At 37.6% G+C, this 27467-nt stretch overlaps 1 protein-coding gene across 3 annotated transcripts in view; it reads right to left on the bottom strand.

Annotated features, from left to right (window-relative positions):
- RP1 (RP1 axonemal microtubule associated) overlaps window positions 1–27467 on the bottom strand; it is a 302959-nt gene that overhangs the window by 229888 nt on the left and 45604 nt on the right. The window contains exons 2-4 of one of the 3 annotated variants that reach the window (XM_010346021.3): window positions 22975–23601; window positions 22267–22438; window positions 13679–19827 (exon numbers count right to left, since the gene is read on the bottom strand). In XM_010346021.3, the coding sequence (XP_010344323.2) occupies window positions 14159–19827; window positions 22267–22438; window positions 22975–23589 (6456 nt within the window). In that variant the 5' untranslated portion in view covers window positions 23590–23601 and the 3' untranslated portion in view covers window positions 13679–14158. 3 annotated transcript variants of the gene reach the window in all.

Here is a 27467-nt window from a genome sequence, read left to right as displayed (position 1 = left end):
TCAGATGAAAGAAACAGAGACGGGACAAAATGTGGAACAAATGACTCTGAGGGCAGAGAGGGTGGAGCTACTGCCTCAGGAGCTGAGAGAGTGGGCGGCCACCGGAGTAGGACCCAGAAAACAAAGCAGTAAGCCACTGAGGATCACTCTCAGGCCCTGAAATTTAATGAAATTTGCCCTGCTAGGTTTTTAACTTTCTTGGAACACGTTATCCCTATTTTCCTTTCAATTTCTTCCTTTTGGAATGGGAACGCTTATCCTACGCCTGTCCCATTATTGTATTTTAGAAGCAAATAATTTGTTTTCTAGTTTCATATGTCTGTGAATGGAGAATTTTGATCCAAGATGCATTATACCCAGAATCTCACCCATATTTAATTTTGATAATATATAAAATGAGATTTGGGACTTGGTGAATATTATTATATTTAGATGGTATTTTGAATTTAAAGTTGATGGTGGAATGGCTAAAACTTTTGAGAATGTTGGGATGGGATAAATGCATTTTGCACATAAGGACATGAATTCTCTGGGGCTAGAAAGCAAACGGTTGTGGGTGACTAGTGTATTTATAAGAAGAGAAGAGACAGAGACAGAGGAAGAGTGCTACATGAACATGTATCAGACATTCCAGCTATCTTGCTGCAAGCCAAAGAATGCCAAGAAGCCAGAGAAGAGGTGAAGAAGGATCTTCCCCTAGAGCCTTTAGCGACAGCATTCAGACTTCTAGCTTCAGAACTGTGAGAATAAATCTGTTGTTTTAAGTTACTTAGTTCATGGTAATCTGTTACAGAAGCCCTAGCAAACAAGAGGTGACTGTACAAATCAAATGTGTTACATAATGAATACAACTCCACAATTAAAAGGCACAAACTACTAACAGATATAACAATTTGGATGAATCTTAAGCTTTATGCTGATCAAAACCCTAGTCACAGGAGTATATACTTTATGATTCCACAGGAGAACTGCTAGAAAAGACAAGCTTATCTGTAGTAACTAAAAGCAAATGAGTTCTTTCCTAGAGCCAGGAATAGTGGAAGTATCTTCAGAAAACATGAAGAAACTATGTGGGATGGTAGAATTGTTCTGTATCTTGATTGAGATGGTACTTATACAGGTGAACCCAACCATCAAAACTCATCAAATTGTACTTTTAAAATGCATACATCTCTATGTAAATTATACTTCAATAAGTTGGTTTTTTTAAACATTAACAAAGAAAACTCGTAAAAGTCATAACCCCAATGGTAAAACTGTTTTTAACTGCTTTAAAACTGTTTAAAACTGTTTTAAACAAATGAAAAAGGACAAATTTCCTTTATTTGCAAACAATTCATATAATCCGTAAAACAACACTAAACATGGATATTACAATGGAAAAATGAACACGAATATGAATAGGCAATTTATTTTAAAAAGAGAAAGAAACACAAGTGATCAAGAAACAGGTAATATGTTCAACCTCCCTTATAACTAAAGAAAGACAAATCAAAATATTGTTTTTCACCTAGCAGAGTGACAAAAATCTTTAGTTTTAAAATACCTAGTATCATAAGAGTGTGAAGAAATGGGCTTTCTCACACAGAGTTTGATATCAGTGAAGTTTCGTGAAGTTTCGTATTCATATACCTTTATGGAATGGCAGCTTGAGAATATCTAGGAAATTTTAAAATGCACATTTTTTTTTTTTTTGAGACGGAGTTTCGCTCTTGTTACCCAGACTGGAGTGCAATGGCGCGATCTTGGCTCACCACAGCCTCCGCCTCCTGTGTTCAAGCAATTCTCCTGCCTCAGCCTCCTGAGTAGCTGGGATTACAGGCACGCACAACCATGCCCAGCTAATTTTTGTATTTTTAGTAGAGACAGGGTTTCACCAGGATGGTGACCAGGATGGTCTCGATCTCCTGACCTTGTGATCCACCCGCCTCAGCCTCCCAAAGCGCTGGGATTGCAGGCGTGAGCCACCACGCCCAGCCTGTACATATCTGTAATGTAACTATTTTACTCCTGTAATTCACTATACAAATATACTCAGAAAGACCCAAAATATGTGTACTAAGAACACTCTTCAAAAGTCTCCTTATCTAAGTAGTGAATATTTAGATACAATCATGTCTCTTTAAATACAGAATGAGTTCAATTTTGACTCAGTACAATACACAACTATTTTAAAAGAATAAGTAAAGCAAAATGTGGTACAATTTGGATACTATTATCTCAGTTTTATAAAAAATGATATTCATTAATCTATGTACACATGCTGCTATGCACATTTAAATTTTAGAAAAAAACACCTTAAGATACCTTTATAAATAAAGTTTAGAAGTTGGAGATGGGAGAAGGAAGACACTGTTTAGCTTATACTTGCCTACACTATCTAATTTTTTACTACATGTTATATAATTTTTACCTTTTTAAATTGGTTAAGTATGTTGAGAGGAAAATATATGTAAATAGTGAACCAATGAAAAATTCTTTAGGAGTATCAGCATATAGGAAAACTGTGCCTAAATTCCTTCAAAAAAAAAAAAGTTTTCACCTTGTGATTGTCAAAGTCCTCTCTAGAATTATCACTTTATATTTACAGAGTTCCTAATCATCATATGTCAACTGTTCTTCCCAGTAGAGTATTCACAGGCTAGGAAAATCTTTAATAATCTATAAATGATGCCAAACAGAGAAGACTGAACCATTTCTGCAAATCAATACATTGACATTTAGTGCTACAACAAATTATGTATCCCTAGTCACAAAATGGCTCAACTTTTCTGTGAATACGAATAGTATATTTGTGAGGAGAAGAGAGTAGTAGATCTTCAAGGTCATACACAATCACCTTGAGATCTAGACTCTGAAACCTGATTTTAGATAAGTTAAACTTTCTCAGTTTCTTCATTCAGAAAACAGAAATAATACATTCCTCATATGGCCTTTAGGAGCACTAAATCATAAAATGTGTTAAGCACATAATACAGTGCCTATTACATAACAGCTACTCAATAAAGGAAAGTTATTATCATTGTAATTCAGGGTCCCCAAACTTTTTACACAGGGGGCCAGTTCACTGTCCCTCAGACCGTTGGCGGGCCGGACTATGCAAGGTGTGACACCCTTCACAGCCAGCGCTGCTGCCTCCACAATCCCAGACCACGGTATACAGTGTCACAGGCCCAGCACCGCCTCCAGTGCTGTATACAGGGATGGCAGTGATCAGTCTGTGACACTGTGTATACAGCGTCCTGGACATCTGCAGCAGCGGTGGGCCTCCTCTGTGGGAAGCCCACTGCTGCATGTTTCCCCTATTATAAGACACCTCCTAAAAGTAAGACAGCCCCTGTCTTTTGGGGGTAAAATTAATATAAGACAGGATCTTATAATAGGGGAAACACTGTGTGTAGTAATGTGGGGGGAGACTTTTGGGCAAAGGGAGGTTATAGGGGCCATTATGTTGTTGTACATTTGGGGGAGTATGGGGGCCATTGTACTGTGTAGTAATGGTTATAGTGCTTTACCTTTCTTCCTACTTCTGCTGTTATTTCACACTGCTTCCGGTGATGTGGGGCGCTGCAGCTGCAGACCAGATGTGCATCATATGATGCGCTTCCGGAGCCGTGACGCATGCGTCCCACATCACCGGAAGTAGTACTGTATGTGAGCAACGCCGTGCTTTGCAGTGCCGCCACATACTGTGCTCCTCTCACTGACCACCAATCAAAGAGGTGCCCCTTCCTGAAGTGCAGTGGGGGCTGGATAAATGGCCTCAGGGGGCCGCATGCGGCCCACAGGCCGTAGTTTGGGGACCCCTGTTGTAATTGTTACAAAATTACCTCTTTTGCATCAATTAGACCAGGCATTCTCAAGAGAGCAATATTAACCCCAAAGGACAAAAATTGGTTTTTGGAGTGCAAAAAATCTTAAATATACAATGGTTTGGGGCCCTCTAAACTCAGTTTTGCTATCTGGCAAAACATTATTCCTTAGTATTTAATTTCTCTCATTAGCAGGAGGCAATAACAAAAAAAAGTTGAGAAGCTAATTAAGCTACTTAAGAATTACATGTAAAAACTGTTATCAACCTGGTAAATTTCAAAGAACAAATTTATTATATAAATGGAAATTAATGTCCTGACATACAAAATTAGAGAAATAGTGCCTGTGTCTGTCTACACACCTGAGTGACTGCAATTAATATATATAGCAATAAAAAGAAACAGGAAAGAAAAAGAAGCCTTCATGATATAGGTATGTAGCCACTGGATTACAATGGTGTCTATAAGGAGGTTTATATAGGTGAGCATTAGCCAAATGTAAATCACAGATATTTGAGATTAAACCACTGGAAATCAAACTTCAAGCAAGGCAACAAGAGTGTTCAATCTTAGCTACCATTGTTTCAAAAAGATTGTGTGAAATCAGAACTAGCCATAAAGTAAGTAACTTCTGAGTAGTACAAGATACAGAACTAATGGAAGATAACTGTTTCTTTTTTCATGCCAGAAAAACCTTTTCTGCTCTTTGCCTCCTAAAGTAGCAAAATACCAATTTGAGTGTCCAAGGTAATGATGGACTGCTTTACAAATGCACATGGTCATTGTGTGTAGTTCTCTCTAGTAGGTTTCTGCACACTGCCGCTAAGGAACAGCTGGCTTGACTCCTTCATCTTTCTATGGTCTCTCTTTTCACCCAGGAATATAAGGCCCAGGGATACTTATCTGGCACGGACAGAAATTTACACAGTGGGGGAAAATTCCAAGCCAGGCACTCAAAGCTATAGTCTCCAGTTGCTGGTTTAGCAATTTAAAAGGGAAAAATGAAAGAATCTAGATTGGCCAAAGCAATTTTGAAAGAGAGCAAAGTTGGAAAAATTTATGCTATCTGGTTTCAAGGCTTGATATAAAGCTACAGTGGTCAAGATGGTATATTTTGGCATACAAATATATGTACAAATCAATGAAATAGAATAGAGAATGCAGAAATGCACCCCCACACATGTGGTTGATTAATTTTTGACAAAAGACTATTCTTTCTAATTCAAAGTATTCAATGAAGAAAGGATAGTCTTTGGAACAAAGAGTACTGGAACAACTGGATATCCATTTAAAATAAATGAACCTCAGCTCTTAGTGTCTACAGTATGTTTTATTTAAAAAAAAAAGAGCTCAAAATAGGACAAATGGACCCAATATAAGAACTAAAATGATGAAACTCCTGAAAGAAAACATAGGAGAAAATATTGTCATTGAGATAGGCAGGCACAGATTTCTTAGGTAAGACTTGAAAAGCATGAGCCACATAAAGGAAATTAATGAAATGGACTTAGCAAAATTTAAAACTTGTTCATTCAAAGTTCCACCACTAAGAAAATGAAAACGCAAGCTATTAGATTGGGAGAAACTATGTGCAATACATACATCTGGATATATTGTATTCATCTGAATATACTGTATATTATATTTATAATTGCTTCTCAGCCTTTGACTGAGATCAAGTGAATATATTGTACCCAGAATATGTGAAGAATTCATGCAACTCTAGATTTCAAGTGCCCAAGAGAAAATAAATTTGGAAACACATTATACCACAAAAGGTATATGAATAGCAAATCAGTACCTGAAAAGATGTCCAACATCAATAGTCATTAGAGAAATGCAAATTAAATGTAGAAAGTAAACACACTGGTATAGCTAAAATTTAAGACTAATAAACTGGTTATTATGGAAATAAATGTCTATTATCTGGTGAATATATAAACAAAGTGTGGTATATACATACAATGAAATACTGCTCAGCAATGAAAAACAAACTACTGATTCAGGCAACAATAATGAGTTTCAGAATCATTTTGCTAAGTAAAAGAAGCAGATATCAAACATGCCAGACTATAAGATTCCATTTACATAAAATTCTAGAAAAAAACACTACAGTCACTGAAGGTGAATCCATTGTTTCCAAGGGCTGGGCAAAGGGGAGAAGGGATTGGCTATACAGGGAAATAAAAACTCCTTTTTCGGGTGATGGAAATGTTCCATTATCTTATTGTGCTGGTTACATGAATACACATTATTTGTCAAAACCTGTTAAATCATAACACTTAAAATTGGGGAATTTTATCAAATGTAAATTATACTCAAATGAAAAGTTTTAAAGAGACATAGAGAAAGAGAAGGAAATTAAAAATTAAGGGATTATTCCAGAGGTTCATCATGCTCAGGTAATATTCATAGCAGAAATTTTAAAATGAAAGAACAAAAAAACAGAAGGGGAAGACATGACAAATAATACAAAACAAATTCCCAGAACTAAAGGATAAGGGTACTGAATGCCTATAGCAGTGTGTATTATTGTGAAATTTCAGAATACCAGAATAAACAGATGGTCCTAAAAGCTTTTGGGAAGGGAAGAGTGGTCACATGTATAGGAGCAGAAATGAGAATGGCTTAGTACTTTTAATGTTGGGATTAGAAAATAAAAGACAAATTTTTAAAGTTTTCAGAATGTTTGAGTTAGTTCTAATGTATAATGCCATATAATTTTTATCCATTAAACATGAGAAAATAAAGGGTCTGCCTCCTAGGTTCAAGTGATTCTCCTCTCTCAGCCTCCTGAGTAGCTGGGATTACAGGCACATTCCACCATACCCAGCTAATTTTTTGTATTTTAGTAGAGACAGGGTTTCACCATGTTGCCCAGGCTGGTCTTAAACTCCTGAGCTCAGGCAATCCACCCACCAAAAGGCATTTTCATATATTCAAGGTTAAAAAAAAAAAATACGCCCCTTATTATAAATGTAAAAGAATTTTCTCCTAAACTGAGGCCTAAACTAAGATTTCAATAAACAAGACATCCAATATAGAGAGGAAAAGGAGATTCCCAGGATGTTGCTGAGGAACAGCTGAGGATGATGACTGCACAGCTGACTTTGATTGAAGCACTTCATGTTGGACGAGGAGGTTGGGGAGGTGTTGGGAAGGGATTTTCTCAAGGAATACTTTCAAGAAAAATGATATCCCCAACGGAAAAAAAACAGAATAGAAATGCACTTTTATGGTGACAGAGTACAGCCTGGGGAAGAGTTCAGTAATAAATGATAATCCATTTTTAATCCAAGGAAAACCAAAAATAGTTCATAAAAGAAAACGTAGTCAGAATATGCTAAGAAGCTCAGTTGAGGAAAATATTTATATATTTACATGGTTATTAAAATGAAAACCCTATAATTTAATTTAAAAATTGTATTGGCAGGTACAGGAGGTGGGAGGCTGAAGATGAAATATCAATAGACAACATCTAAAATTGAAAAACAAAACAGTATTTCTCTGAATACAGAAATAAACAGAAAAAGAGCTAAACATTTTCAAGAAAGATGCCTCTGTAGAGTGGGAATTAGATATGTACAGGGTCAGAATGTGGTCTATTTTTATTTTGAGCTTTGTATTTCTCCCTGACTAAAACTAGTTATAAATGTATAACTTTGATAAGAAATAAAAATGCAAATAGAAGCTTTCACCATTGAAAGAAGTAAAACTTCTATGCTGGATAGTCTGCCAGTACTGGGCTACTGTGTGGTTCTTGTTCTTAATGCCTTATAGACACTAGATAGTCAGCTGTATGCAGAGACTTGCCCAGCTTAGGCACTAACCGGAAACCCCATGCCTAACCCACTCCGGACCACCCAGGAGTTCAGTCAGTCCTAGTGAGATATTACAAATCACTCCACATGCTTTGACATTTCAAGACAATCTGACATTTCATGAAACTCTTATTTGTTGATCCAGATTAGGTCTACAAATTCCAAGAAGAATGTTGAACCGGGTATACAAGGCTAACCTCCACATCAACCCCTTAAAGGAAGAGCACTGGACCGAATCTCCATAATGCTATACTACGCCATGCCTCCTGGAAGGGTGACAGGACAGAGCCCATTGTGCAGATTGGTACAAACTAACGGGTGAACAGGGAGAAAGTAAGCAAAGGCATAAAATAACAAATCTAGAGAACTTTCTCTTGGTCCAAATCATTCTTCATAAAATGGCTTTTTGACTGAGAATTTCCACTAACAGGCCTATATATGTCTAAAACAAACTCCAATGTCATTTAAGTGACATGAAGTTATTCTTTCAGATTTTCTATACCACATCCATGTGAATAAATGGAATACATCTGTATGCAAGTGTTGTGATTTTTTTTTCTTTTTGAGACTGAGTTTCACTCTTGTCACCAGGCTGGAGTGCAGCGGTGCAACCTCAGCTCACTGCTACCTCTGCCTCCCAGGTTCAAGCGATTCTCCTGCCTCAGCCTCCCGAGTACGTGGGATTACGGGCACCCACCACCAGGCCCGGCTAATTTTTATATTTTTAGTAGAGACAGGGTTTTGACATGTTGGCCAGGTTGCTCTTGAACTTCTGATCTCGACCCACCTGCCTCGGCGTCCCAACGTGCTGGGATTACAGGCATGAGCCACCACACCCAGCCAAGTGTTGTGATTTTTACAATGTTTTCTTTCTAATTTGGTCTTGAGGTTTTTCTTGAGAGTGGCCATAAGCTCCAGCCTTGACCTGTCCAGAAATCCAAGGAATTTGGTTGTGGATGTTGACGGTGTGCCTTCCATGGGATGCCTCTTTATCCTGAAGGATGCCTACTGCCTAAGTGTCTGACCCATGACTAGGTATCCCTCTCACAGGAAACTGTTTTTATAGGCAGACACCCTTGTGGGTCTTACCTGACCTGTATCCAGATTATTCCTATCAAGATAGCCACTCTCTAAGATAGCTTTGACCAAAAAGAAGGCTATGTTAAGAGTATCTATGCCAAATGAGATACAAAGAAGTGAAACCAAATGCATGAAACAGAAGTCTTTATTAGTCACAGGTCCCAGAGAGGTTATGGGTGCCAACAGAAAGAGGCAGCAGGGAGCTCAATCAGCAAGGGTTTGGTGCGGCCAGGAAGAGGGAGAAAAGGAAGGAGGGAGGTTGGGAGAGAGAACAGCTGGGAGAGAGGGAGGAAATCTCTGGAACTGTGTATGCCTTTATTAAGGTCTGTGGGCATTATCCCTTAGGCTTTCTCGTGGGGGCTGTAGATTGGCTAATTTAAAGAATTAAGTTCCCCTCTTCTCACCTGAAGAGGTGAACCTATTTATGTGACTCTGGTGCTGACCATTACATGTTATCATGTTCAGTCACTGTGGCGTGTGCCAGGTTTGGGGTCAAAGAAATGAGGAACGAGCAGGCTATACAGCAAACAACCACTTAGGAAAGTAAGGCTTTAACTAAGCCAAAGGTGACAGAGTAGAACTCGAGTTCACATATTACGTCAGGCCTAAAAAAGGATGCTGAGGCAGCAACTACATTAAACAAACTTTTAAGTATATATATGAATATTCATATATATGAACATAAATCTAGTATTTAGTGCCATATCACTCATTTCTTACTAACCACTTTCAGTCTCAACATAATGAATTCCTGTGATGTGCAAATCATGTTTTCCATGAACCTACCATCCTTCTTAATTTACTTGGTTGTATTGATTCACCTGAGCTTTAACCAGTCTTATTCAGGTAGTAGTCTGTAGACTGCAGCCATTTATCAACATTAGTGTTACAGAAGAAAAGAAATATTCTCAAGAGGAAAAGCAGCTAAATGATTTTTACTCCATTGCCATTTGTTTTTTGTTCTTGCTATTACTGATTGTTATGATAATCTGTGTATGAATCAAAAAGTAAACATTAATATATTGAAATATCTACACCTATAGAAAAGGCTCATATGTATGTCCTGTAGGAAGAATTCCCATTGTTAAAAAGTCATTGTATATTACATCTAAAGTCCATGATGAAAATTGTTTACTAATTTTTGTCTAGAACAAGATGAACATATCTTCTCTAAACAAACATAGTACTTGTCTATTTGAAGGTTTGCTGCTTTGTTGCTTAATTTTCAAAAGCTTTTCAGTCATACATTGTTTGCTATGACTTGGGAATATTCCCTTAATAACTTAGCACTTAAGTCACTGGAAGACAAACCCTTTAGGGAAAAAAACGGTAAGATACCTTGAAATGGACAAAAAAAGAAATTACTAAGTGCTTTGTCAAGCCCTCCTGGGGTTATCCCTGTTTTTTCATTATCTTTCAATTATCTGATAATCCTGTAAATTGTGAAAACATAGATAATGCAAACTATTCTTGTCCACAGAAATATAAATCGGTTGTGCCCAGGGAATGTAACCATTGTCCTGGACAGACCCAAATTCATTTCAGCATTTCTCATGGCTTATTTTTAGTGATACTTTAAATTCTTCCTTTAGCCCATTATATAATTTAATGATTCCCTACATAATTTGTAAGTTAAATAAACTCTTTGGCACATGGTCATGTAACATCTATACGAAATTCATGATTTTGCCTTTTAAAAACAATTATCTGCAAATACCTTAATGGACAAGAGAGTAGAACAGTAGGAAAATGCTAAGTACTTAGGATTAAAATAACCCTGAGCAGTTATGTAATCCTTCTTAACCTCAATAAACAGGGAAAAGAGAGTCACTTCGTTTTCAGGGTAGAGGTGTACATAGAGTATCAAACCACAATACTCAGAACTTTTTATGAGGATCAAATACAGATATTAAAGCAGAAGTGCTTCCTTACTAGCCTCCATGAGTTTTAGTCCCCATCCTGCTACATTAAAGCTACTATTACTCATCAAGAGGATTCTTGTGAGGACTGACTGAGATAACATATAAAGAACCTAACCCAATATTTGGCACCAAGCAGGGGCTCAGTTAGTCACCTTCACTTTCATAAAGGGCCACACGACTAAATGTTGAAAATACTGCATTTCATATACATGTGTATATATGCACACAATAAAGCTAAAACACATCTTGATCAGAAGAACACCAACTTTGAAAAGCATATCAAAGGTATTAACACTAATGGCTTTTTAAAGAAAAATAGCTAAAACGTGTTCAACACTGTGTGCCAGCCTCTGTGCTAAGAATTTTACAAGTATTCTCTCTAGTGATCCTCTCACAACCACCTTATAAGGTAACTCCTCATAAGGACTTTAATGAGTGCCACAAATACGGAATGTAGTTTCAATACCTCAGTTCACACTGAAAAATCAGGCATGTTTTCTGTCACTGAAAAGTTACATTATAATATTTGAAAGTGTCATGTAAAAATTACCCATAACTACGGATACAATGACTCATTAACTTAGTTTCAAATTGAAATAGGAATTTTGGTGGGTCCCATCCTCCCCCAACTGGGCTTTCCTTGGACTCAACTCTGATGATTCTTGACAGCTGGCATTTTAATTCGAGTACCTCTAATTTTGAACTTTGGCTCCTTGCTACTGACAGTATATTTAATTCTGAACACTGCTACTTCTTCTGGGTTTAATGCTTGGGGGATTCCTGAACAGCTGGACATTCAGCTTTCTTTGAAGCAAAAGCAGACAGCTCAGAGGCTACCTCAAATGCTTAAAGCACTGCCTTTATCCATGCAAGCCTCTCAGAGTGCCTGAACTTTTGGCAGCACATAGCACAGCTGCCATCTGGTGGGCAAGACATAGTAAGTTCACCACTTCACCTTGGGACCAGAGACCCTGAATTAGATATATCTACCACTGAGTAAGGGAGGCTGCACTTCCAAACTCAGCCCTTCAGATTCTTCATCTCTAAAGCAAAAGCTAGGTCTCTATAACATTCTTAAGTTTCCTCTAAAGTTTCACTTACTCTTCTAAATTTCACAATATGACAAGATTTTTTAAAATACAAATCTTGTAAAAATAAAAACATGCTTTGAATGTGTAAAAGAAATCATCTTTACAGACATTTTAAGGATGAGTAAAATACTGCTTTAACACAATAACTAAAAAAATAAAATACAAAAAAGTGACTTCTATCCTTCAGCATATTTGCACACCCTTCTACATGTATGGATCTGAAATTAATAAGAGGTAAAGAAAAACTAAATGCCTTCAAAAGCACTTCTTATCCACTTAACACACATTTATTAGGAACTTACCATGTCCCAAGTACGAAGCTAGCTCCATGAATAAGATGTGGCCCCAGATCTCATAATTCAATGCATGTGAACATGTTCATTTGAAAGAAGTATGATGCACAGTCATGCATTATTAATTGATAGTTGTCACTCCAGCTTCTCCCAATTATTATGCACCAAGGACACCGTTTGGTGTAATAGTATTGCCAAAACCATACATTGCATGCCTTATTTCTTGAAACTTCCAGGTTTTTGTAACTGAGTTCCTCAATTTTCTCAGATATCTCTATATTTCACACCTTCCAAATTAAAAATAAAAATTACTTCCTTGTCTCCCTGCACTAGGGAATGAGTGCCAATTTTTTAAAATATCTTATTCCTTCTTCCTCACATAAAAAACAATAAAAAAGATGTAGTAAGCCCAGCACAGTGGCATGTACCTGTAATCCCACCTACTTGAGAGGCTGAGGCTAGAGGATCATTTGAGCCTAGGAGTTCAAGACCAGCCTGGGAAACATAGTGAGAATCTGCCATTAAAAAAAAAAAAAAAAAAAAAAAAAAAAAAAAAAAAAAAAAAAAGTAGTAAAAAATAGCACTGATTTTCAACCACAAAAAACTGGGTTCAAATCCTGGCAGGGGGAGTAATAAAGCCACCTTCACACTGCCTTTATGAGGAAGAATTATACACACAAAAACCTGGAAGTGTACCAGGGTCCCTGGTACACAGTAGGGACAAAATTAAGGTAAATTATTTTCCCCCCTCTATTTTTTCTCTAAAACTTTGCATCCTTTCATTTCACTACAATTTCTCATTGTTTACTACAGAAACTTACATAACATTATAGCTTCCATGTTTTGATTTAAAAAATTTTTTAAATTTAAAAATTTTTTTTAAAAAAAGCATACTCTATGTAGAGATAGTCTCCAGCTGATGAAGTAGCAATTTTTAATTTTACGAATTTATGACTCATGCTGAACTGATACCAACATTATTCTTGATGTAATTAATTTAATTACCTTTTGTTCCTCAATGCCAAATTTATGTTATTTTAGCATCTCCATGTGTGGCTCCAAAAACACTGATCATTCTAATTTGAGTCAGTTGCAGGCAAGAGACACAGATTTCCAAGTTTTCTAAGACTTGTTTCTGTATCATCATACAGCTGTGGAGTGGAAGGAATCTTAAAAGCTTTCCTGGTTAACTCCCAGGCAATATACCACAATTATTCAAAACAATTGATAGTTGATAGTCTATTTATTTATCATTTTAGGCAATAATGTTATTTATATCTATTTAAATTTTAAATGTTTTATTAATGCAGGTGAACATAGAAATATGTCACGATCTTCACAACAACTCTTTTTCAACTTGAAGAGAATTTTTAAGTCATCATTTCTTTTTTTCTTTTCCAAGTTAAATTATTCCAACTCCTTTAACTTTCCTTCACAGAACACAGCTTAATTTTTTCCCCATATTTTTTTCTGACCTCTTTGGATTTCCAGACATTTTACTGATGTTTAAAAGATTACAATTTCTAGAAAAAGTACTGGAGAGGCAGCTTAGTGGTGGAGAATCTTTTTCAACTCATGAGAAAATACTAAATCCTGTCACATGGAAATTCTTGCAATTTCATCAGGTATCTGAGGAACTGGACTCAACACGATTGGCAAAAGAAACTATGAGACTGTTGTGAATATCTTACAATCACATCTTTTATCAAATCAGTAGTTAAAAAGAATAAATGAAATACTTTGAAGCTATGTCTATTCAATTTATTCACCAATACATTCAATATACATTTTACACCAAGCTAACCACAGTTTTGTAAGAGGATATAATTATTGTCCTTAGCACATTTTGATGCCCTAGACAAAAAAAAAAAAAAAATCATAGATACAAAAAAAAAAGTAAGTTCAGAACAAAAGCACTAGAAACTTCCAAAATAAAAGAAGAGAAAATGAGTCTGTAATTGTTGGAAAAACACAGAACAAATAAATTATGAAAGTCAAACTGGTTATCCAAGGGTAAGCTTTCTGGGGTAAAGTTAATTGGAAGAAGTGGGAAATTCTTCAAGCTTATCTAGTCCACATGTGCTTCATCTCATTATGGGAAAAATGTATTGAAAGAGAATGACTGTGCTTATATTGAAATTATAAATCTTGTTCTCTGCTGCTTTCGAGATCAGTTAAATTTAATATGTCTTCCTCTTCCCAAATGAAAATATTTTCATCCTCAAACATACAAAGTTCTTCTAAAATATTTCTGTTGCTAATATTTAAGGATGTCTCAACTTGGCAAATATCTAAGAGGCAAGCTTGACCAAGCATTTCAAAGAAGTAACGACTGATATTTTCTCTTACTACTTGGTTAAGATTTGTTCTTGAGCCCTGGAATCTGTTATTTAATAAGTTGTTATTCTCATCGACTGCTTTAAAGATTTCATTTGTCTGACTGCTGAGGTCTTGTGTATTTGAATTCATATTACCCACAACTAACGATGATGTGTGCAAGAAATACATACAAAACCTTTCCTTCAAATCTGGTTGAAACTTCTTTAAATTACCTGCCTCCTGTAACTCCAAGAAGTTAATTCTTTTTTGTTTCCTTCTTTTATCCATCAAGTCAAATATGTTACTGAAATAAAACTCATCAAATATATCACCAGTGGCATTATTAATAAGGTTTTTTCTCATACTTGCTTTATTGTTTTCTTCCCTGAACATATTTTTGTCTGTCTGAAGTAAATATGGGTGTATTTTCATCCATAAATAAAAACCCAAGAAATTTTCAATATCAGATTCTTTGCGATATGCAAATCCTCGATCTTCCTCATTCACGGGTTGGATAGTAACAGTTAGGATTGGGCAATGTTGACCACAAAGAGCATACAGTTTATCCAAAGAGTCAGTTTCCTGAAGTGTACCATGAATCATATTACTGCCAGGCAATGGCTGGTTTTTAATAGCATCATCAGAGACAGGGTAGACTTTGTTACCAGCAGACATAAAGGAATGAGTGACAGATGTGCATATTCTTTCTGACTGATGAGGACACTTCTCCTCTGTATGGTGATTTGCTATTCTTTCCTTGTCACAGGTTTCATTGTGAACACCCAGCAAATCCTCATGAAAAGGTTCTGAGTCACTACCATGAGGCATTTTGAAGTAATTGCATTTTAGTTCAAGGGGCTGAGTCAGTTCCTCGAGTTCTGAAGAGGATAATTCATCCATGGTTGGGCCTGGGGCCAAATTGCCAAAATGTGAATATGGTACCTCACTGCTGTTATTATCAAGTAGGGTGTCCACTGATGTGGTGTCTGCATTGCCACACACGCCAGGATTTTCATATGACATTCTTAGCAAATGATTTTCTTTCAGGAGCCATTTGCCTTTGTCAATCAGCACTCCTTCCTCTATGTCTGTGAGGACTCTGCTATGATCATTTTCTTTTGTACCAGGTTCTACAATGTCACCCCCACAATAATTGTTCCTCACATGGTTAATATCACACTTATCTTGTCCTTCCTCCTGGAACTCCTGCAATACAGGTGAACTACTAGATACCCGTTCAGAAGAGCCAAATGACTGCCCTTCGGAATCATAAAGACTTGCTCTCCTGGTACACTGAAACTCCACAGAATTATAAGGACACACCTGAGATTTGCGGGTAGATCCAGGAAAAAAAGATGGTTTGATAATATCTGCTTTACCGTAAAGTTTTTCTATTGCCCTTTTAACAAATCCTATGTTGTATTCTTTCTCAAGCTCACCACTGTCATTGGGATCATCACTGGATGTTTTATATGCCTGCTCACTGTCACTGTCAGGTCGATAGTCTGACCAATCAGAAGTCACTGGACTTTTGATGCATTTTTTCATATCAGGAGAGGACTCTGAATAACTTCCAGTTTCCATGCTTTTCACCATCATTTTTACCATATTAGTTTCTCCTTCATTGGTCTCCTTTTCATTATTTTGCTTAGAATCATAGCAAAAAACTAAAGATGGTGGTGTTGCCAACCTCTTACTGATTGTTTCATAAATTATACCATTCTTTCTTTCTTCTACCATAATATTCTTACTAGAGATGTCTAGCAATTCTAAAGTTTTACTAGCCTCTATCTCTTCTTGGATGAATTCCTCAGTGGCTTTCTCTCCTACATTTATCTCTGTATTAAAGATATCAGTGTCCTGGTTTTCTAATTCTTCAAAAGATTCCAATTCTGAAATGTTTCTTTCACTTGATGTCACGCTGTTGGTTACTGAGCCTGGTTCTTCAGAAGTCCTTGGTTCTTCCATATCAAAGGAAGTATATGCATTTTTATCCTGAAACAGGTTTAGTGAACAATTTTTAAAATCATCTGCAGAACTATGTTTCTTATCAAATTCTGCTTCTTCACTTACGCAAAGACCACAGGGGCTTAAATTACTGACATTTTGATGTGACACCAATGTATTAAAGCCATTTTTATACTCAGGGTCTGTCAAAATATTTAGATCTTTCTGAACATCATCCCCTCTTTCTAACTCTTCAGTTGATTCCAAGTTATCAGTATATGTGTTCTGTTTAGAGTTTAAAAAGCCAGTAGTATTGCAGACATCGACAGGAACACAGGTCTCATCGGTTGCGCAAGCTCCCTCATAGATATGGTTCTCCTTTTGAGCACAAGCCTTATCGGAAAACACAGTATCAGTAAGTGAACAGACCTCTCCTACGAAACAAGCCTTATTCATGGAGGTCCGATCCACAGTATAACCATCACTAGGAAAAAATGTGTCACTAAGGTTGCATGTCTCTTTTGGAACATAAGCCTTATTTACAGTGCACACCTCACGTGGAGGGTAAGTCAATTCCAAAACACAGACTTCAGGGGCACATGCCTCAACGGCAGAGCAGCCTCCATCAAAAGAGAAGATTCCTTGTGTTCCTTCATTTTCATTGCACTTAGGAACACTCTGAATGTTGACTATGGAACAATTTGCAGAAAGATCTATTGGAACCGTGTCTTGTTCTTTCTCACTGAGTCCAAAGTGATTTGTGGTAGACTCCACTAAATTGGCAACAGCAGCTTTCAAGTCATCTGCTTCCTCTGTGATGGCTATGTGCTTTAGAATCTCCAATAATGCAAGTGTTTCTGAAGATTTATTGGTAGTCTTGTGAGCATCACCTTGACAGAAGCTATTCATACTTCCCTTTAGGTTTAGCACCAAAAGCCAAGCTAGAAGGAGATTAGTGGATGAATTACATATTGCAGAAGGAAAGGAAACATCTGCAAGTGAACCTGGCATTCGAACAACTCCATTCTGAGTCTTAGGAGTACTAGGAACTGAAGCTTGCAATTGGTGAAGCATCAGGACTGGTAAAAGGTCTTTCGGAGTGTCCTCTTCTATAGGATCTACTTGAATAGCAGCCTCTACACTTTGCCTTTTTTTAGCTAGGTTTATTTCCTGGTAAACAAGGTTTATCTCTGGTCCTGACTTTTCAGGAGATATACGACTTTTAGTATTACGATCATTAATAGCTGACTGTGGCGAAGTACAGTGTTCATGCAGGGAAACCAAATAAGCATCATTCAGAGATCCAACCTGTGTCTCACAGAGATCTTCACCAGTATCATTGGCAATAAAAGACTTATCTCCCTCTTTACATAGATTATCTCCTGTCAAACTGGCAATTTTAGTTATGTGCTTATTACTTTCCATAACAAAATTATTTATTTTTCCAGAACTTGTATGGGGATCATTCCCTGAAAAACTATTGTTACAATTTACCACACTTATTTCATTTTTGCATACTGGAGCTGATTTTATAGGTTTTAAAGCTGGATATGGATTTATGTTATGCAACCAATTCTGTATATAAGTTTGAACAGAAGGATGAGCAATATCCTCAGGAAAATCAGGTTTTTTCAAAGAAGCTAAAGAATTTGCCCTGGTTGCAGCATGTTGTTTACTTAAAATAGCACTTGCTTTCAATTTATCCCCTTTTTGTTTTTTCTGGCTTTTTAAAGTTATGTGTGAATCAGTAACTTTTGAAACTAAACTCTTCTTTGCCATTCCTCTCAAATACCCAGATGCCACTTCTGCCTGAGATCGTGGTCCAGAAAAATGTTTGGGTTTTTGCTCAAGGAGGTTAAATACATGAAATAAACTTTTATTTTCACAAGTACTTTTGCTATATTTAGATTCATTGTGAGGAAACACTTTATCTCCTTGACCGATTTCTCTTTTTTTAGGTGTTCCTAAGCTTATTTTCCTTAGTGGTCTAGATTTTCTTTTGGTTAAAAGTCCTTGAACCTTGGAATTCTGAGTAGTATTTAATTTATTTCTATGGAAATTCTTGGAAATCATGGGATTGAGATTGCTTTTGGAACAAAAAGTATTTGATTCAATTACAGTCTCACTTGTCCGGAGGTCTTCCTCACAAAGTACCCCTCCTTTAAGGGGACTGTCTGAATCTTGCAATATCATTTCCTTTGTAATTCTACCTCCTGCGTTTATTCTCTCATTCTTATTAAGAATTCCTGTGGTTGCAAGCTGTCCATCTTGATACCTGGAATTTATTGCTTGCTGTTGAGATTTCTTCTTCTTCTTTTTGCTGGCAACAGACGACAAAATCTTCTTTTCAGTTTTTGGAAGTTTTGTTAAACCACATTGTGCAAATTCATTAATTAGTCTGTCAATTCTTGCAGTGACAGTAGAGGATGCTACTGAAGCTGGAGCCTCAGAAATATTTTTGTCAGCTCTAGACTTATTACTCGAAAAATGGGTTGCATCTGCTGAAACAGGACTGAACCTATCACTGGTGTTACCATAAGTTCTTAAGTTCTTGATACCAGTTTTGTTGTCCGATACTACACTATCAACTACATCTTCCTCCACGATTGAGTTATTTGATATAGTTGATGGCAAACCATTATTATGGGACAACTCTAACATCTTCTGACTTGTAATTTCTATGACACCAGCACTTATTGCACTTGACTTAAGCAGTCTGTTTTCCTTTTTTCTTTCTAACGATGACTCCTCCATCTGATCACTGTTATTGATCTGAACAAGTACTGGTTTGTTAGATACTGATGACATTTTACTGCAAGAATGTGTAAACATGTGATACTCAGATTTGTTTTCCCCACTTTCCCTTTCTTCACTATAGGAAAACTGTCCAATCATTTTCTCTTGAACCTCAGTTTCAGATACTAAGGTCACACTGCCTATCACAGATTTCTTTTGTCTCACTCTTCTTAATCCAGGCGTAGGGGGCCTATAAAAACGATGCTTTGCTTGATCCTGTGTTCCCTGGATGATATCTGTGTCCACAGTAGCATTCTCCCAACTAGCAGAACTGCAAGTTTCAGCCTCTTGATCTGTCATTTGAATGTTTATCTCCTCTGCCAAACTGCCCTCTTGATTACTGCTTCGCTCTGTAGGTGACACATCTGCAGAGAATGAACATGCTGCAAGCTTTAAACCAGACGATCGACTTTCTGTTCTTCCTGGAAAACTCATCTCACTCTTTTCATCATTATTAGAAGGACCAGTTTTACTGACAGTAGTTGTCCATTTTATGGTTTCTTCCTCTTTTATCCTGAATCGAACTTTCATCTCAACTGTCATAGTGCCATCTTGATTAAAAATAATTGATTTCTCAACATCATCTTCAGAAGGATATATTGGTAAATTCTGAGAATCATTTTTTTCTAAGGCCAAGTAATTTTCAGGAACAAAAGAATAGTCTAAGTAGCAATCATTATTATGTGTTTTCTCAGAAGAAACAGAATAAATCTGGGACCTTGAGCTTGAAGACACGTGTGTGCTTACTTTAAAGATTTTAAGAGTAAAAGGTGCCCACATCAAAATATAATATGACAGGCAGAGAAATTAGCAATATCCAAAGGAAGAGGCAGCAAAGAAAAAAAAGGAAAAGGAAAATAATTAGTATGAAAAACAGCATATTTTCTGTATTTCATAATAAAATATTACATGTTTCTAAGCTCTAAGTTTGTTTTTTGTTTTGTTTGTTTGTTTTTTGTTGTTGTTGTTGTTTTGGTTTTTGTTTTTTTTTTTTTTGTTTTTTTTTTTGAGACAGAGTCTTGCTCTCTTGCCAAGCTGGAGTGCAGTGGTGTGATCTCGGTTCATGCAACCTCTGCTTCTCAGGTTCAAGCAATTCTCCTGCCTCAGCCTCCCAAGTAGCTAGGACTACAGGTGCATACCACCACGTCCAGCTAATTTTTTTTGTATTTTTAGTAGAGATGGGGTTTTGCCATGTTGGCCAGGATGGTTTTTATTTCCAGACCTTGTGATCTACCTGCCTCAGCTTCCCAAAGTGCTGGGATTACAGGATTGAGTCACCATGCCCGACCTATGTGTTTTCCCAATAGTTATTTGAGAAAACCTACTGTAATAGTGGTACATACCTTCAAACCACTCTTCAGAAGAGATCTCTAATTCTACTTCACCTTCAATGAGGAGGTTCAGAGAATTTTAATGTTAAAAAGTTCAATAAGGTAAATTTAATTTAAAAAATGTATAAAGTAAAAACTGCTAAGAATTCCATCAAAGATAAAAGTATTTTGTGGGTTTTCATTTTGGTGTTTTGTTTACCAATACCGAAATTGGACTCTGACCAAGTACCGCTTACCTATCTAAACAAGGCAAGCAACAATTTATGATGGTATCCATCTTCCCACCTACACATATCAAAAGAGATATCTATAGCTTTATGAAAGCAGAAACTTTTAATAATTAACACTGAATTAATCAAGTAGTAATTATTAATTTAGCATGTACTTTGTATAATCATTGCAGCTGACTTAATATAGGGCACAAGAGATAACAAAGCTAGACATAGTAACGTGTGTCTTCACCATTAACCTTGGCACTTTTGCTTCTTAAATACAATCAAAATGCCTGGACCAGGTGCAGTGGCTCACACCTGTAACCCCAGCACTTTTGGGAGGCTGAGGCAGGTGATCGCTTGAGCCCAGGAGTTCAAGACCAGCCTGGGTAATATGGCAAGACTCTGTCTCAAAAAAAAAAAAAAAAAAAAAATCCTATTAGCAAGTCTATATAGATTTGCACATACTTGCCATCATGTAAGCTCCTTTGTATAAACCCATAAATATATTTTCTTATTTTGTATATGCTTTTACATAAATTGTCTATCAAAGTGTCTCACTCAATTTTTTGAAGTAAAACTTAACAAATCCCTCAGATTCCCTGTAATCATCAAAAACCATACTCAGCAACCTGTATCAGGCATAAGAGAACCATTTTAGTAAAATGACAAAGGTGAAACAGTGCTACCATATTTATAACATGTATGTGGCAACCTAATGCTTACAAAATAGAGGCATTAATAATTATCAATTAAATATATCCACGAAATAATTAAACAACAATAAATAATGGATGAGTTTCACCCACATTAGCAGTAAGCAGAGAGTATACTACTACTTAAAATACATGTTATCCAAGTCTAAAGAGATTAAAAACTTACATTTAAGTATAAAAAACAATCAGTAAAAAAAAAAAAAAAAAAAAAATCAGTACTTGAGCAAAGAACTAGTTTCCCTGGAAATACTGAGTACAATGAATAATAAGATTAGCCATGCTGCATAGGCAATTTACAGCTTATCCCACATCCCTGGGCCTGAAGAGGCCCTCTTCCTTCCCTATCCAAAGGATAATGCTACACTGTGCAGCAGATCCTACAGAATTGTCAAACTACATTACGTTAACCAGCATGAATTGGTTGCATGAACCTTTTTTTAAATAAATAAAAAGGAGATCTAAGGACCTGTGATTTTTATAGGAATAACTTCAGAAGGCAGAACACATGGCATAGATTTGAAAAAACACAGTCAATCTGCTAACCTGCTGAGAGGTCAGCTATGAACGCTGCATAGTACCATTTAGAGAAAATTCTGCAACTACCAGAGATGAAGCTTACACAGATCCCACTCTAAAGCAAGAAATGCTGGCATTTTTATTTTTTTAACTAGGTATTTTATGCAAAAAAGCACACATAATCAATTTAAACAGACATATAATTGATTTGGAAAAGTCTAAAAAATAGATAATTTCTATGACTCTTTCCAACTATAAATATAACAAATTTCAGTTAGGAATGTTTTTAAATCTTCTTTTCACTTCTGTGGTGAAAGAAACTGGACATTTAAACACGGATTTCTGCTGTCCTTGAGGCAAAAAAAATCTCAGGGCTAAAAATACGGACTATATAGTAGTAAGTGACTTACTCTTTCTGCTTTCTGACTTTCCATTTCCCTTGGGGTACACACGCTGAGAGATCCCTGGTAATCTAGCAGGAAGTAAGTACTTTTGGATGTCATAATTTCCTGGTTTAAATGGCTCCCTTCCCGCTGCCACCACAGCTCCAGAGCTCAGTATCACTGCCTGGAGACTGGGAACCTAAAAGAGATCAGAGTCATTATCCTGAGATGAGCACATATTGTTGTAAGTGGTAATTTTATAACTTTAATGGAATCAAATCAACAACCTCCTAGGCTTGAAAGACATCACCACCAAGAATCTTCTTAGGCACCAGTGGTGTATACAAAATAAGCAAAAAAAAACAAAAGTCAAGGTGGGGTGGGAGGGTCAGTTACCTCCCAGGAGGGATCCCAGGAAAATGCCTCCTCTATGAAACTACTACTCTTCGCCACTCCTTTCCAGAAAATATCGTCAAGATTGGATTCCACGCGAAAACATTACATAACTCAGGGCTCAGGGAAGACAGAAACGGGTAGGCAGTGTGAGGTAAAGATGAGACTCCGGTCAGATTCTGACAAACGAACAAAGGCAGCATCAGCGCACACGCACTCACATACACAGGCAGGGAGGAAGGAGGGCTTCGTTCCCCGGCAGCACCATTTTCACCCCACACGAACCCAATTAGTAGGGTGCCCAAAATGAGCTCAAGCTCGAGGAGCCTCCAGAACGCTCACCCTCCTTCCGTCCGTGGCGTACAGCTTGACCACCGGGCGCTGCATGACCTCCGTCAGGTGCTGCAGAAATGCCTCAAAGCTCTGGGTGACCTTTCTGCTCAGAAGAACCGCACGCCTCGTCTTCGGGTCACCATTCCTGAAGACCACAAGGCTCCGCGGGGCGCGGGGCATGCCGGGAGCAGCGACGGCCGCGGAGTGCGGCGGCGCATGCGTGCTGACGGCCCGGCTGCTGAGCCAGGGCCGTGGGCGCCGGCGGGCCTTGTCCAGGTCCACGGGCTGCACCTTCCTGCCGTGGGAACACAGGTACGACTCTCCATCCTCCAGTTCCTCCAGGCGCGTGATGCTGTGCCTGCCCCGAGGGGTGCTGATGTTCCTCACGCCAAAAGGTAGGGGCACCTTCCTGGACAAGTTATCCAGCAGAGCATCAAAGGACTTAAAGGAGCGAGGGTTGACCACCACCCTGACCCCGCCGAACTGGGGGTCCCCGCTTTTGTAGAAACTGATCCGTTTGGCCACGACGGGATGAGTGAGGCTCAAATGGCGAGGGGAGGGAACTTGACCTTCAGAAGAAGTAGGATGAATCATGGAAAAACCGGTAGAAGGGGTATCACTCATTTTGGCTGAGACCTAGAGAAAAAAGAAAGTTTTTCATCTCCAGAATCACAGCAGCATAGCGAATACGTGGTAATACTAATGCATGCGAAATATAGTTGCAGACATCCAGAATATTCCTAGAAGTTTATTCTTTCATTTGTCTATTCATTCATTATACCTGTCAATTTTGAAAAATAATTTTAAAGGACTTATAATAAAAAGAAATAAACAGTTAAATAAGGGTATTTATAATTTAAAAGTTAAAAACAACCTAAACACACTAATAAGGGCCTAGATAAATAAATTACCACATATACACCCATGCAATGGAAGACTATGCAACCATTAAACATGACCTTATAGATACATCTTTTGGCATAGAAAGACGGTCATGACATATTACTAAGTGAAAAAACGCAGTTTGCAAAACATTCTATGCCATTGATTTAAATACAGTCACATCATTTAACAACAAGGATAACTTCTGAGAAATGCATTGTTAGGTGATTTCATCATTGTGTGAACATCATAGAGTGTATTTACACAAACAGATGGTATAGCCTACTACACACCCAGGCTTTGTGCTATCACTTACGGCTCCTAGGCTAAAAATATGTGCAGCATGTTACTGTTTGAATACTGTAGGCATTGTAACACAGTGGTATTTGTGCATCTAAACATAGAAAAGATACAGTCAAAATATAATATTATAGTCTTATGGGGCCAATAGTGTTATGTGGCACATGACTGAGTTATATGATTTGGGGAAAAGTCCTGAAATACATACAGCCCCGTGTTGATGTGGCTATCTCTGGATTGCAGAGCTCTGGATAATATTCATGTTTTTATACATTCCTCAACATTGTGAACCTTTAAAATTAGCAGGTATTATTGCAGAATTTTAAAAAACAACAGAGACACAAATCAGAAGCCATCCACTGAGAAAAGACAGTTTCGGAATTCATTCATTTAGTCCTTCATATCCTGACAATACAGAAATAGAGGAGAAACAGGAAATGTTTTTAAAGTTCAAATTGTCTAGAGGAAAATGTACCTGACATTTCTAGGAGGAATGTGTCACATAGAACCTTCAGTAATAACTATCTTACAATACAATCAGATCTTTCCACTGCAGATTGCAGAAAATGCAGGCAAATCATCTCACACACCACTTACCCAAATTTGGGAAACACTGCACTAAATAAAAATTGTTCTTTAAATGAATGACAGCATTGCTATGGGCTGCTAAAACTGATGCAGTCCGGTTACTGGTCCCACTAGTGGTTCTAAAGTTAAAACTTCAGGAGAGAATTCAAGAAGACTAATTTTCAGCAAAGCACTAAGGTTTTCCTTTTCCACTTCTCAGTGAAACCGGCGTTTGATTGACAAATGAACAGCAAGTGGATGGATTTATCTGGGTCTGGCCATGTTTTCATTTGTGGCATTTTGTGGCTGTTTTCTATTGTTTGAAATAATTTCAATTATTAGTGCCTTTTGACACAATAAGAAAGTCCTGCAGCCTTGAAGACAAATTAAACAAACAAAATGAATATAATTGGTAATATAGAGATGCAAAAAGGCATGTTTATCATTGTATATCAGCTATAAATCTGGCCCAAATCATCTACTTAAATGTTTTCAAGCTGTTATCCAAGATTCTTCATATATCTCCAATCTGATTTGCAAATCTTATTTAAATGTAACTTAGAAAATAAATTTGAAGATCAATCTAGAAATTAGATATCTTCCCTTCCTTCTTCCTCAGAGTTTTAAAGTAATTATAATACTTAAGACAAAAAAAAAAAAAGCAGCTGTAGCAGACATGTGTATCAGGAGCTGGGGAATCCAGCTTCATAATGGAGTCAGCAAAACTGCAACCTCTTCTCATCCTCATCTGGTCAGCTGTGGTCTGACCTTGGGCAGGCTGCTTAATCACCATGGCTTCAGCAACGATGAGAAGGATGAGTTCCTTCCGTACTTAAATAAGACTTTAGGCTGGGCACAGTAGCTCATGCCTGTAATCCCAGCACTTTAGGAGGCCGAGGCAGGCAGATCACATGAGGTCAGGAGTTCAAGACCAGCCTGGCCAACATGGTGAAACCCCCGTCTCTACTAAAAATACAAAAATTAGCCGAGCATGGTGGTGTGTGCCTGTAGTCCAAGCTACTCTACTTGGAGGCTGAGGCAGGAGAATCTCTTCAATGTGGAAGGCAGAGGTTGCAGTGAATGGAGATCACGCCACTGCACACCCAACCTGGGTGACAGAGCGAGACTCCATTTCAAGAAAAAACAAAACAAAAATGAGTAAGACTTTAGAACTCTTTGTCTTCAATTATATTTGGTTGATTTACTTATATGTTTATTTGAAAACATTGTACATGAATAATATTTGAGACACATTTCTTACCTAATTTTGGAAAATGATTTTTTTTTTTTTGGTGTAGGTGCATCATGAGGCTCTTAATGTCACTTGTTTAATGCCTGAATCTCGCTATTTGGAGAGCTGTTAACCTGGTGACCACTTTGGAAATACAATATGTTAAGCCAATATACTAAGTTTTTTGTGGGTAGTTTTGTTTGTCAGTGTTGGCTAAAGAGAAAGATTCTGTGCTGGGGCTAGGAAGGAAAACATGGAAGATAAAGACACTAGGGGGAAAGAGGCAGCTGCCATTGTCCCTATCCCACTGCTACCCAGCCCTGAGTATTGGTTTTGAGCCCAGTGCATGAAGGACAGGTGCTGAAGGTACGGTGACCTGGGAAGATGCCAGGTCCCCACCAGTGGAGGAGCATTTGCAGAGTAAGTGCTTCCAACAGGGTGGTTGCCAGGCACCTTGTTGGGTCTGCTGTAGTGAAAAAATAAAAATACAAGTTCACATCATCTTCATAGTGTGTGAGAGAATAAATCTCTGAGAACTCCTAGAAATCACTGGGAGAACTTTTAGGTAGAAAGTTGAGATTCTACATACTTGTGGGTAAGTCTTAAGAGCCTATGATAAGGGGGACCTTGTGTGTAAAGCCCTGAACATGATAAAGATTAGGTATTATCATTGAATAAAAGGATTGATATTCATTGAGTGAACAGTGTCATTATTTGGAAAGACAGTGCAAACCAAAGTCTTTCTGAAGGAAGTGAATCAGCCTTTGCTCTATGTTAATAATGTGCATTTCCTAAAGAGTCCATGGGAAGTTCACAGAGTAACTCAATAGCTCAGTTGAAGAAGAGGAAGAGTTGTGGCACCAAGAGAATATTAAGGAGCGATGTCTAATACAGCCTGAGAGATTGAGGGTAGGAAGTGAGAAGACAGGGCAATTTCCAGAGGAAAACCTGGTGTAAAGTGGAGATGCCAGAGGCAAAGAGTGGTAGAGATGCCCTCCAGGAAGAAGGCAGAGGTGGTGCAGCATTAACCTGGTACACATGAGCAAGACTACCAAAACGTTCATTAAGTTTTGACAGGAGAGTGCCCGCTTTTGTGAAACAGAGCCACCAGCCTTCCGTAACTTTTTTGAGTTCTCCTCTGTTAGCCGTGCTCCATTCTTAATCAGTTTTAAAAACTAATCAGAATTTGGATGGAAATGTAGCAATATATCCTTACAAACATTTGCAATAATAAGGTTTATCTTACACCCTCTAAAGTTGGAATAAGGCAGTAATATACTTAAGGGCTACCTAGGGAACAAACTAAGCAGCATACAATGGTTTAATTCTCCCAGAAGTTTAGGCTGAAGAAGTGGAGGTGGGAAGAGGTAACTGTAGAATCTTGAAGCCCTCCACTTTCCCCACCGTTGACTTCCCTGTGGGTAGCAAGGAGGCTGGTTTACAAAAGCTCTTTGCCTTAAAATCCGCTTCTAATGACGTGACAGCTTGCTACCAACATCATCTCTTCTCTGCAGAGCCTCTT

Source organism: Saimiri boliviensis, chromosome 15 (assembly GCF_048565385.1).
Source record: "Saimiri boliviensis isolate mSaiBol1 chromosome 15, mSaiBol1.pri, whole genome shotgun sequence".
In the NCBI taxonomy this organism is placed as follows: Eukaryota; Metazoa; Chordata; class Mammalia; order Primates; family Cebidae; genus Saimiri; species Saimiri boliviensis.
Note: the sequence above shows the minus strand (reverse complement) of the source record. Positions and strands in the feature narration are given on the sequence as shown.